Source organism: Malania oleifera, chromosome 9, assembly GCF_029873635.1.
Source record: "Malania oleifera isolate guangnan ecotype guangnan chromosome 9, ASM2987363v1, whole genome shotgun sequence".
NCBI lineage: Eukaryota > Viridiplantae > Streptophyta > Magnoliopsida > Santalales > Ximeniaceae > Malania > Malania oleifera.
The window spans coordinates 7,219,563-7,232,835 of NC_080425.1; the positions used below are offsets into that span (position 1 = coordinate 7,219,563).

At 34.5% G+C, this 13,273-nt stretch overlaps 1 protein-coding gene across 2 annotated transcripts in view; it reads left to right on the plus strand.

The window, feature by feature from the left end:
• The first annotated feature begins 1,907 nt into the window (after positions 1–1,907).
• Positions 1,908–13,273, plus strand: part of LOC131163890 (pyruvate kinase isozyme G, chloroplastic) — a 43,029-nt gene continuing 31,663 nt past the window's right edge. For both annotated transcript variants that reach the window (XM_058120702.1, XM_058120703.1), the window contains exons 1-2: positions 1,908–2,363; positions 5,486–5,737. In XM_058120702.1, coding sequence (XP_057976685.1) covers positions 2,139–2,363; positions 5,486–5,737 — 477 coding nt within the window. In that variant the 5' untranslated portion in view covers positions 1,908–2,138. The remainder of the gene's footprint in view (positions 2,364–5,485; positions 5,738–13,273) is intronic.

Genomic DNA, 13,273 nt, shown 5'->3' on the forward strand with positions numbered 1-13,273 from the left:
TTTGATAAATTTGTGTTAGTTACTTGTTGTCCTCTTGATCATATGTTAAATTATCTTATTTTGTTTAAATTGATAATATAAATATCTATTGAAATTTCACTAATCTATATTTAAGTTTATTTAAATTTTAATAACATATATAGCATGCATTTAGAAAACAAAAGGTTTTTGATAAAGTAAATAACTATGTACAATTTTTATTAATACATTACATATAGTAGACATTGCATAATAAATCCCATATTTTTTCTATGATAGTGCCTATCATTATCATAATTTGTGTTGGATGAAATAATTTTTACATAAATGACTTCCTTGTAAATTAGTAAAAGTAACTTTAAGTCAACTTTATGGACCATCATATTATTGTGATTCACCAATTTTCTATGGGCCAACATTAGTTTTTTTTTTTATTATTATCAAAAACTATTTAATGACAAACGAACATTTGTTTGTTCGGGTAAATTCATATTATCTATTGTAATTTATTAATTCACCAGTGATGCATTCATTTGTCAAGATGATGCCAACCTAATACTTTTAATTACAAGTTAGTTTAAGCCTATACCTCAGAATTCCATTGCTGGTTTTTATTTATCTAATATATTTTCCTTTTTTTTTTTTTTTTATTACATAAGAATTTCAGCTACCAACGAACCCTTTGGACCCCCTGATACGATACCAAACCTACGGATCAGCGTCCTCCGCCCCTAGGTCTCGCTGATAAGGACAAAGTCAGGAATGCGGACACGACTTCTGTGCATCAGTTGGACGTTCGTTCAACCCGACTTCCGAGACACATTTCCATTACTATTCACGGTCCCTGCTGGCTCACAGAGCGAACTCTCACTATCTACGGTTCCCGCTGGTTCAAAGAGTAAACTCTCACTATCCATAGGTACCGCTGGTTTCGTGAGTGTATCTACTTGAAATTGAACCCCTGATACTCCTTCTTACTTACCGATGCCTTTCCACTGCACCATACCCATGGGGGCCTAATATGTTTTCTTTATACATAAGTTGATTAGGTTTGAAATCATGAATAGAGTATAGAATTATTATTTTACCATGAATCTAACTTAAATTTAATACAAGAACTAAGAGAGACACCTTAATCATACAACATTGGGAATGCCTCGAGTTTTATACTATTTCTAGCGATAGCACAACACTTAGATTGAAAAAATGATCGAGATTCATTTGATGAATTAGTTACTTGTTGTACTCTTAATCATATGTTGAATTACCTTATTTTATTTAATTTGATGATATAAATATCTATTGAAATTTCACTAATCTATGACATATATTTAAGTTTATTAGAATTTTAATTACATATATAGCATGCATTTAGAAAAATGGTCGTTGCAATTTTAGAGGTGGTTGCTGATTAATTAGTGGAATGTAACATTAAAATTATATTAATTTCAAATAACATTTATTGAATTTATAAATAAACTGAATTAAATAAAAAGAAATTGTATTTAAAAAGATCCAAGGACAAATTTTATTGATTGATTGGAGGTCAAGGCTTAACCTAGACAACAAAGATATTGTATCTTTCATTTTATATTCCTCCGTATTCCTACTAAGATTTAAACCTAAAACTTTTAATATAGAGATGTATAAATAATAATTGTGTACATAGAATATATGTTTTAATACGAGCTCGAATAATATAATGTTTAGGTTTATGTCATGAGTCTAAATTTAAAATTTAAAATTTAAAATTAATTATATAAAACGTGACTTAACCGGACAATCTATTCAAAAAAGTACACTTATATATATATATATATATATATATTTAAATATTAATATAAAATATTATTAACAAAATATTGTGATTGATGAATTCTAATGCAGTAGTATATTTGTTCCTAAATAAATTAAATTAAATTATGGGAGCCACACTTGTGCATGAGCGTAGGAAAATACGGAAGAAGGGGCGGAGGGAAGAAGTCCAACTGTCTGGAGGCGGACACTACCTCCCTCTCTCTCTCGACACGCACTCTCCTCCTTTTGTTCCCTATTTGAATGCGCCACACAGGTTTCACACGCTGCCCGCCCTTTCTCTGTCTCTCGCTCGCTCGCTCTGTGTTTGCTTTTCTCGCTCTGTGATTGCTTTCGCTTTCTCAATGGCAACTGTTAATCTTTCGACGAAGATGTCTTTGACGAAATCCGATACGGCCAGAGGCTTCGATCGCCTCTCGTCGGCGAAAAGTTTGAATGGCGTCCTGTTCCATCCGCGAATCGCGAGAAGATGTGGTTTTCAGAAGCGGAGTTTCGGTGTTAGAGCGATGAGGATCACCGAGTCTGGCCAAAGGCTTGGACTTTCCTCGCAAAACGGCGCCTTCAGTGCTGTAAGTGTTTGCTTTTGTGTTCTTCGGTGGTTCAAGAGATTACCTGATTGGCTTGCCTTTTGTATTGCGAGAATGTTTAGTCGTTGTTTTTGAATTTGTTTATTTTCATTTGCACTTTTAGTTTGGTTCCTGGGAGAAACTGGGGAACGAAAAAAGAAATAAAAATCGTTGAATTCCCCACCCCCCTCACTTTGTAGAACAGGGCAACCTTGACATTTAAAGCCTATCTTAAAAGCTGGACTGACGGGGGAAAAATATTATTTTCTTGTCGTTCCCTCTGTTTTTGGCAACATAAGAGAGGATTAATGCGCGTTAGTGAGCTTCAGGGTCTAAACTTTAAAGCTTTAGTATATGGTGAGAACCTGTTGTTTTAGATGCATATTGTGTTTGAGAAGCTCCTTGGGTTATCTGGCTATTGCGGGAGATATGGCATGGTAGCCATGCCACGCATCAAATTATCATATGTTCTCCATCTGTTGTTTTGTGTGACTTGTGTTTGGACGGTGCGAATCACGCTGAACAAATTTTATGGGTTATCACTGCTATCAGCATTGAAATTGAAAACAAAATTGACATTACCTCTACCATATTCCTTTCATGGTTCAGGAGGTCAGCACCATAAATTATACCACCACAATCAACTCTATTATCTTCAACATACTAATGCTAGGCACGCAGCACCTCTGGTGGAGACACCTGTGTAGTTTGGACGAAGTTGCCTGCATGTTCTTTCATTCTTGCTCTTACAATGGCTAAGAGTTCAGATCTGAGCTCATGCTGGTGCATCCACTCAACTTGAATGCTGTTCTTATCAAGGCGTGCCTGAGATTAATATGACTTCTAATGCTATTAGCTCACGAGATGTGTTTTTTCAGTAATAAGTGCACAATATATTGTATTGCTGAAATACTAGTATATTGTACAACTTTCAATTTTATGTTATATACATTTGATGAATCCAATTTATTTTTTCTTTTATCTTTTTGTTTTGTTCTATTTGTTTCTTCAGTGGGTGGGTAGCCTGAGTATCTAGACACAGCAATCTGGATTATATGCATTAAAGTTTTTTGATTCACAATTGATCAGTGGGTGCTGCTGAAATTGTTTTACTATAAAACTTGACTTGAATGGAAAAATAACACTTACCTTTTGTGTCTCAATGGAAAAGGATTTGCTCTCTCTCTCTCTCTCTCCCACACACACACACACACACACACACACACACACACACACACACACACACATAATGTAGTTGTTGTCTCTTGGTGATGGAGGCTTGGGTATGGGGTGTCCAAGTATACTCAGCCTAACAAATCCTTTGTTGCAACTTCCTAGCCCTATTAGGAATTTGGATGATATTAGGGAAAGGAAAGGAAAATATGAAGGATTTCACTCTTTTATGTTTGGTTATCAAGGAAAGTGAAAAAGAAAATATAAAATATAAAAAATCAATGAACAAAAGTTTGATTTTACACATCGTCAACATTTAATTTTTCTTAATTTTTAATCATATTAAATAATTCTTAATTTTTGACAATATTTGATATAGAGAGGAAATACTATGGAAAGTGAATGTCCTCCTTATTTTGCTTTCTTTTCCTTTCCCCAAACAAAATTCCTTGATTTAAACAGATGCTGTGGGTTGCAGTTATGCTCTTATCAGCCCTGCTTGATAAATTGTGTGTAGTATGCTCTTTCTCAGAATCTCAAACCACACCTGTTTTAGTTTTTTCCCTCATCTCTATGGTGTTTCTAATCTTAACCAATGTCACTTATTTTCTCTGTTTTAGTTATTAGTCTTTGTTGCACATAACTACCATAATCAATTTTCTTTTCTGCTAACTCCAATTGGTGCTGCATCTCACTTTCCACAAATGTACTGGTTTTGTTTTCCCTGGTCATTAATCAGTATATGTCCAGGTGTATCTGTGTTGACACGACACTAAATGGGGGTTAGACATGGCACTTGATTCCTTGGTCATACCACATGCTGAAGAGTCCCTCCTCATCCTGGATAGTGTGACTGGCATGGCATCATAGTTGGCATCTGTCCTGTCTCTCTTTCCCCTCTCCTCGTGCTATCTTCTATTTCGATCCATGGTTGTTTTGGAAAAGAATTTGTTTAACGGTAAAATATATTGGGTGGTCTTGGGCCTTTTCAACCCTAAAAGTTAGCTCATGGGGTGAGACTTTCCTTTACACTTAATAATTGACCACTTGCCCATTCCACAAAGGATGTGGGATAACCCAACAATCTCCCCCTCACACATCGGGCTCTAATTCATCTGCCATCGATTTTCTTTTCCCTGCACTCTAGGGAGAATGTTGTAAACAGGGCTCTGATACCAGTGGTTGGTGGTCTTGGCCTTTTCAACTCCAAAAGTTAGCTCATGGGGTGAGACTTTCCCTCATACTTAATAACTGACCACTTGTCCCTTCCACAACCAATGTGGGATAACCCAACAAAATAGACCCATGATTTGCTATAATTAAAATATATAGAGCATATATTTGCATTTTATATGCCCTAAATCAATACATTTCTTTTTAGATACCTCTTCTGATTTTATTTTATTTTATTTTTCCAAGTAAACCCTAAAATTGGACCCAAAATGTTTCCTAATATGGAGTATCCTCATACCTTTCTCATCCTTCCATAAATTGTGCAGTCTGTACTCTCTGTTTGGTCCAGCTGTCCTGATATTTGCATGTTTAAATAATTCATATCCTAGGCATACACCTGCACTTACATTCAAGACTTGTACTCAAATCCTTGTAAAACATGTCACTATTAACACATCCATGGTAGATTCAAGCTTCTAGTGATTTTTTGAAGGCTTGAGAATTTTGTATATAGAGAACAACTAATCTTGATATTCATAAATCCCATCTCAAAATTTTTTGAAAAGCACACTTACCTCCAGCAACATAATTTCTCATTTTTGAAGGAAGATATGCTTGCCGCTGCTGTTATAAGTTATATTCTTCTTTTTATATGTTTAGAATATTTTCTTTTCTTTTTTTAATAGGTTATAGTCAGAATATTTTTTCTCTTGGTACAATATGATATCCCACAATATTTATTTGATTGGGATCAATTGAATTCTCCTTTTGAGCTTCAGACAGGTGAGTACACTCTTGGTCAGGAAAGGGTGAATTCAAATGCTAGAAGAAAAACGAAGATAGTGTGTACAATTGGGCCCTCCACAAGCTCACGTGAAATGATATGGAAGCTGGCAAATGTTGGAATGAATGTGGCACGGTTAAATATGTCACATGGGGACCATGCATCGCATCAGAAAACCATAGATTTGGTCAGAGAATACAATGCACAATTTGAAGACAATGTCGTAGCCATAATGCTGGACACTAAGGTATGCTGGATGTTGATAAATATACACAATCACCAATTCTTTACTATGTTATGATGGGTGATTAAATTTGACGTTTAACATGATTTGGCATTGTAAATTCCGTGGGGGTTGAGTTATTACAATATTGTTTTGTTCATTATTTTCTGATTGGGAGTACTTAAAGGGAATTTCTTATGAATGCTCTTCTAATAGCTAGTAAATTTGTCACATTATTGTGTGTGATTGCAAGTAAGTAATTAAGTAATGTGCATTGAACGTGGTTTCAAGTAAATAATATTAAATAAATTTATTTAGATTGTCTTCAGGAACATCAATTTGTGTTTAAAATCTGGATTTCAAATTCTTGTATTTGAAATACATGCATTTAAAAATTCATAGTTTGGATAATATTTAAAAGTTATGAATTTGCTATACATTTATTTAAAATTCATTGTTTGGAAACCCATAAAGACTATGGATTTTAATTTGAATTTAAAATTAAAATCATAAAAAATGGCCTCAAATTTTAAAGAATAAAGATATCGAGAATCAATATATCAAATTAAATTGTGTGTGAGAGAGAGAGATTAAAACTGTACTTTTCCCAGGTCAATTATGCTATTAAATTGTTGGAACTGTAGGACTCTTCTGCAAACGCAAACTCATGTGATGGTTGTAGATTCTTTATTTTTATTTTTAATTTTATTGGGGAGGGGGGATGGGTTGAGAAAATAACAAATGCAAGGATGAAGGTTTACTAAAAATCATTTTCTTAAGTACAAATTGTTAATTTATTGTGACAACAGTCTTGGTAAAAATAAAATATACTACAATCAATATACAAATAAATAAAATTCGTCCCTAGGAGAGAACTTTAGCACTCCCAGCCAGCCTTTTCATCGGGATTTTGCAATCAGTAGATCCAAACATTGATTTACAGATGTTAATAGACCGACACTCTTTGCCAATGCGTGCCTATGGCCATTAACTTTAGCAATTAATAATTTATAAATACCCTATGTAATGAACAACCCAAACATAATCAATAGAGGAAGCAGAAAAAGAGGCCATCAAACAAGTTGGTATTTCAACCAAGTGACCATCATTCATCAAAGATGTTTTGGTTTTGAACAATGATGACGAGATAAACTTGTTGAAAGCCAACCTAGAAGGGAAAGAAAAGAAAATGGATTTGCTGCATTGAGAGAATTGAAAGATGAAAAAGCAGTTAACTTAGAAGAGTGAGGTTGGGTTGAATGGAGGAAGAGATGGAAGCAAGTGAAGCAAATGACGGTCAGTTGAAAGAGAAGTGGGAAGCTGTGGAAGGAGTGGAGGAAGTGTTGGAATCAAAATGAAGAAGCAGAGGTTACAGACACAATGGAAGAAAGCAGCTGATGCTGCAGCAACGGTGCTTGCTAGGGAGTGGAGATGAATGGGAGGATTGCAGAGAGATTTGGTCCCATGGATACTTTGGTGGTGCATTTGAGGTGTGCACTGGTGGTGGCTTGCGGGTATGCTGGTTTTGTGTGACCACCTGGTAATTCGGTTGATGATTTTGATGATGTATTTGGAAGTGGAAAGAGGAAGATTCTGGGATTAGAATTTTTCCTCTGGGATTTGAATGTTTCTATTCATTTATAAATATGCATGTGGAGTCTTAGCCTTCATTTCTCTAACAACACCAAATTCAATTGTTAGTTACAAAGTAATAGAAAAGTGATTAAACTGAATAATTTCTGGCACTTACTCAAATTAGGGGCATTCATCTGCCCAATGTGTGCGCATCAAATTGAATCAGATTCAACATCTTGTAAATAATGCCTGGTTCTCTCCTCGGACAATCCAAACAGACAGTTTGTTAGAAAATTAAGGCATAAAGAGAACCCTGAACCCAATAATATATGATTATTAGGTGGACAACATTATCAAATGAATGGCCAATTGTGCATATTTATAGAAGGCATTTTGGGTTTATAAAATCAATATATTTCAAATTGCGTCTTTACCTGTCTTTTGATCAGTAGGTCTACCTGTTTGAATGGTCACTGTCTTGTGCCCAGTCTGATCTGTTATGGCCCTGGAAGCCCCTTATATATGCTGTCACTTGATGTTCTGCTCCCAAGTATCCTAATTGGGGGTCTTGTTCTTGAAGGCATTAATGTACAATATATAACTTCAAAGATTTCACTTTTAACAAAAATTTCAATTTCAAATCATATAAACTCACCTAATTGCACTTAAAAAATAAAGGTAATTTAGTCCAGTTAACAAGCTTGATGTGACTTCTGAGCCAAATAATTGTGAAAGTAATATGTTTTCCAATTTGTTGGTGGATGTTCATAAATTATAGACCATATGCCCTTCCAGACTGTCTAGTTATTATATTAAATGCCACAATCCCTTGTGTATGTAGACACATAGTGTGAGCTTTAAGATGTTTCCTAATGCTTGTTTCTTCAATGGTTCTGATTATCTCTTTCAAGGGGATCTAGTTGCATGAAAGTTATGAAAGATTTAAAACACGGTGCTTGGCAAAGCTGAAGAAAAGAAGCAAGCCCATCCATGAAAAAAAAGTTCCGCATGAACAGTTCCTAAATGGTTTCTGTGTACTGGACATGCAATATACTTGCATTTATTTCAGAAAGTGTGTTAATAATTCTTTTGCAATACTTAATTTGATGCTGTATAATGTTATTAATCACTAGCTTTCTTCAATCCATGGTTGCTGTCCTAGACGAAGGGTGAATATCCCTGCTTTCTCGGAGGGATAAATGAGCTATAGCCACTAAGAATATTATAGGTTAGGCTATCCAGGGGTATCTTTATCACTGATTAGTGACGAGTAATAGTGCAAGAAAAAGTTGTAACTATATATGGGGACATTTTCTTCTTTAATTTACTCTATAGTAGTCCTGAAAACTGGTCAGAATATGTGCACTATATTTGGACAATAAAAAAAATTTTACCTCAAAAAAATTCAAAACTAACTCAAGTGATTAGAAGTTGGAATTCACTAATTGGAATTAAATAAGAATATAGAAAACTGCATGCTGAGATTAATAAAGGGCATTTTTGCAGTTACTAGTGGTGAATGGAAAAATAATTTAGGTCAGAATGTATACACTGCCAGACCACTTTTTCCCTCCTTTTTGGGTGAAAGCCTTTAGCCTCAATCAAATCATTAAGAAATCATGTCGTATTTGGGTCCAAAGATCAAACACCTTGCAGGCATTTTTACAAGTAAGTGAGTCTAAATGCATATTTAGCATTCACTATCGCAGCTGGAATTTCAAAACCACATTAATTCGATGATAATTTTTTATTATTATTATTATTATTATTATTATGATGATGATGATGATGATGATGATGATGATGATGATTTTGATTATCGCTGCTAAAATCTCAACTGACTCCTTGGTTGGATCACAACCTAGATTCCTTGAAAAAGAGAACAGAAAGGACTTGGAAGACCCAGGGTGTATTTCGGAGGATCACTTTGATACTTAAATTAGGAACTAGAAGGGTAAGGATTGAATGTCAACAGTATATGAATTAGATATTTGTAGGATGCCTTACTTTTTGCCCAAGATCCCCTTTTATATTGCAAGAGCCCTCCCCCTAATTAGTATTCAATACCATAGTATAGGAGGGGTTACATGAGAATTGTGGGCTTTTACTCTTGCTTTTATTGGGGTGGCTATTAATATTTCATTAACCCTATTCAAATGCCTTAAATTTCATGCCCTTGATTTTGCCAAGCCTCATTAGTGCCCATTGACCTTACAAAGGGGCCTCATTAGTGTCCCCTGATTTGGGCTGATATTTTGTACCTCATCAGTTGCCCCCCAATTCAGAGCCTAGGAATTTTTTTCTTGGCTTATGAGTAGTTTAGAAATTCCTCTTCAAACCAGCATGCATAACTATCCTGACTAACAATTGGCCAAGTCGAATAAACAATTGACTGAGCTGATCATTGATATATACCACAAGGTATTATAAGAATTAAATGTTATACAGGGCTGTAATTACGTTATGGAATTTTTATTACCAAATATTCTACCATAAATGTGGTAACACTAGCAATCTCAATATGGGATCATCCTCACTGTTGAATCAAGCAGACCATATTTTATTATCATAAATTTTTTTATCAGAGGAAACCATGGCCGAGCGGGCCTGAACGGAACCAATCTTTTGCCTGTTATTGCCAAGCCGACCAGAGGTTCATATAAACAAAGTCCTTCAATTATGAATATGAATAGGACACATCTGAAAACAGTATGACCTAGTCTCATTTGCCAAATAATTTTAGCGGAGCTCATCTTTTAAGATTATGAGTCAAGTTACATAGGCACTGCCCATCTGTCAAGTGTTATGAGCATTGTTCATCTGTCAATATTATATGGGCAATGCCTATGCACTGCCCATCAGTCAAGTGTTATGAGCATTGCTCATCTATCAAGATTATATGGGCATTTGCCCATCTGCCCATCTTTGATGGTTATATGGGCAAGAGTACTTAAATTTGAATATAGAACATTAAGAAGCAGAAGGATATAAGATCATTCCTTCTTTAGTGATTGGATTGTTACCAATTTGCTATTGAAGACATCTTCATTATGGGGGACCTTCTCAAGCATGGAGAAGTAGGCTTAACTATGGAGCGAGGATTTGATAAATTTGGGTTAAAATTATATAGGTTGATTTGGTGTTCTAAAATTCAGGGTGTATTTTACCCAAATTCTAATTCACATTTCTAAATATATGTACAAATAATGTATTCATATTTGTCAAAATTTAAATACACATCCAAATTTGCATTTGCAGGCAGACAGTTAGATTATTTAATTTTTGAAAAATATGAATTTCATATGCACATGTATACATTTTGTATATTTTTTCCCAAAAAATTCATAATATATTATCATCTTTAAGTTTATAAATTAATGTACCAATACTAGAGTCTATTCATAGGAATGTTATATCATGTATGTATGTATTTGATTTTGCTTGCAAAAACTATAATAAAATACATATAAGATATGGTATAATGAAGTCTAAGATGTTCTTGTATTGTTCTAGAAGAAAAAAAAAAATTTCATAATATAATTAAATTATCTAATTTTATCTAAATTCATAAAATAATTATCTAGTGCAGTGTAGTGATATATTTTCTTACAAATTTGAGCACCTTTTTTATAATTAGAATCATATATTGATTTTTGTATCGATTATATTATTAATATATTTATATTTTTTTAAAATTGTTAAGGATGTTAGGGGCGGGTTGTCTTAATCCCCTTCTCTGTTTTGTTCTCTGGTTTTTTCTGGCCTTTGTATTCCCTTTGTGCTTAATATACTCTTCTTAACCTTATCTTTTTACCTTTTTAAAGCTCTTCTTACCTTTCTTCCAAAAAAAAAAAAAAAAAAACTATTAAAATTTAAATGGAAATTTTTTTATATATGGGCTCCAAGAAGTCATACGAGACAATCCTTATTGATCTGAAAGAAAAGAAGTGTAGTTAAGATTCAGCTCTATTGTAATTGATGCATCAATACAACAGACTGCAATGATAGGTGTGCAGATCCAGTATTTTGGAAAATCTTGTATAGATATGATATTTATGAGATCGGCTTGTTTGGTATTTTAAAATAGTCAAATTTATTATTGTTAAGATTGTTTTAAACTGATAAAACTTTAATGCGCCCATACTTTAGAGATTTTTTGTAGCTATTCAATTTTATACGATGCACTTATGTTATTTGCGAGATTTTCAATCATTGGAAAATTAAATAGCAAATGAGGCAGGCTGAGTTGAAATACAGGTTTTGTGTTGGAGAACACCAAAACCAGGGAAAAAATGCCTATAAGATTTGGTACCAGATAATAAGAGCCTGTTTAGAATTATATGTTTTTGTTACTTTATTAATTTGTAGGTTGAATGTGGATTAGATCGAGTCTACTAATTATTATTTTTTAGAGAAGAAAGCTAAGAGATAATATATTAAGAGCATGAGGAAATACAAAAAAACAAAAATAAAGAAAGCCAAACAGTTTAAGACAAGTGTCACTGTCTTATAGCCTTGATTGAGGCAGGCTGAGTTGAAATACAGGTTTTGTGTTGGAGAACACCAAAACCAGGAAAAAAATGCCTATAAGATTTGGTACCAGATAATAAGAGCCTGTTTAGAATTAAATTTTTTTGTTACTTTATTAATTTGTAGGTTCGATGTGGATTAGACCAAGTCTACTAGAGAAGAAAGGTAAGAGATAATATATTAAGAGCATGAGGAAATAAGAAAAAAGAAAACAGAGAAAGCCAAACAGTTTAAGACAAGTGTCACTATCTTATAGTCTTGTAACCATGACACATGGTTTTGGCTTGGCGTTCCGACTTGGAGTGAACTTGGCTAACATGGATTCAATTATGGAAATGTCATGGGGATGGATTTGGTATGTATTTGTGACGTTGCGGTTGATCCGGACAGCAGCTTTTGTGGCATTGTCAAGCTAGGATGTATTATCATTAGATCCCTGATTGGTTATCGTGTCTGAAAGAGACTGCTTTGGAGACTATACTCTTGAGGGAACACCAGGTGAGTGGCTTACCTCCCCCGGTATCCTATTGGGTGTCAACGGAACAGCAAACAGAAAAAGCCTTGCAGTCCACACTTCTTTCCTTATTTCAGCCCACAATTATTTCCTTATTTCTCCATTCATTATTCTGTACAGTTAGCATATATTTTTGACAGATTATAGTTTACATGTATAGGGCTAGAATCATGCTGGAACTTATTTGCTTTCCATGTATAGCATTCTTGTAAAGTTTATGTAATATACAGAACTGAAGGCCAAACCATTCGGCCATTCACACAAAACTTTGACATGGTATCAGAGCCAGCCAACTGCTAATTTTTTTTTCCCTCGAATCTTTTGTTTTTTTGTCTTCTTGGTTTTGGAGGTGTCTCTCGTTTCTGTGGCTGTCGTGGGTCTATTCTCTTATGGAATTTTTTGGTTCTCAGTTTTTCGGTATTTCTATGACTGCGTGGCTGTTGGAACAGCTTTCTGTTGCTGTTCCGGTGCTTCTCTGTCCTTGTGATTCTCGGCACAGTAGGTTTCTGGTTTGTGATTTATTTTTAGTGCAGGCAGGTCGATTGGAACAGCTTTCTGTTACCGTTTTCGGTGCTTCTCTGTCCTTGTGATTCTCGGCACAGCAGGTTTCTTGCTTCACGATTTATGTTTTAGTGCAGGCAGGTTGATCTTGGTTTTCTTTGTACCTCCGTTGATTTATTTTTGGGCCTCTTGATTTTCTGGTAGTATTTTTCTTTTGGCACAGTCTGTTTTTTTTTTTTCGGGCTTCTCGATTTTCTTCTTTATTTAGCATGGACTCCACACCCATGTGTGCCAAGTTTACGGGCAACAATTATTCTATGTGGGCTTTTCAATTTGAACTTTTCCTTAAGGGAAAAGATCTTTGGGGTCATATTGATGGCACGGATTGTGCACCCAATTCTGATAAATTCAAGGATTTAACGGCTTGTCCTTCATGGGCT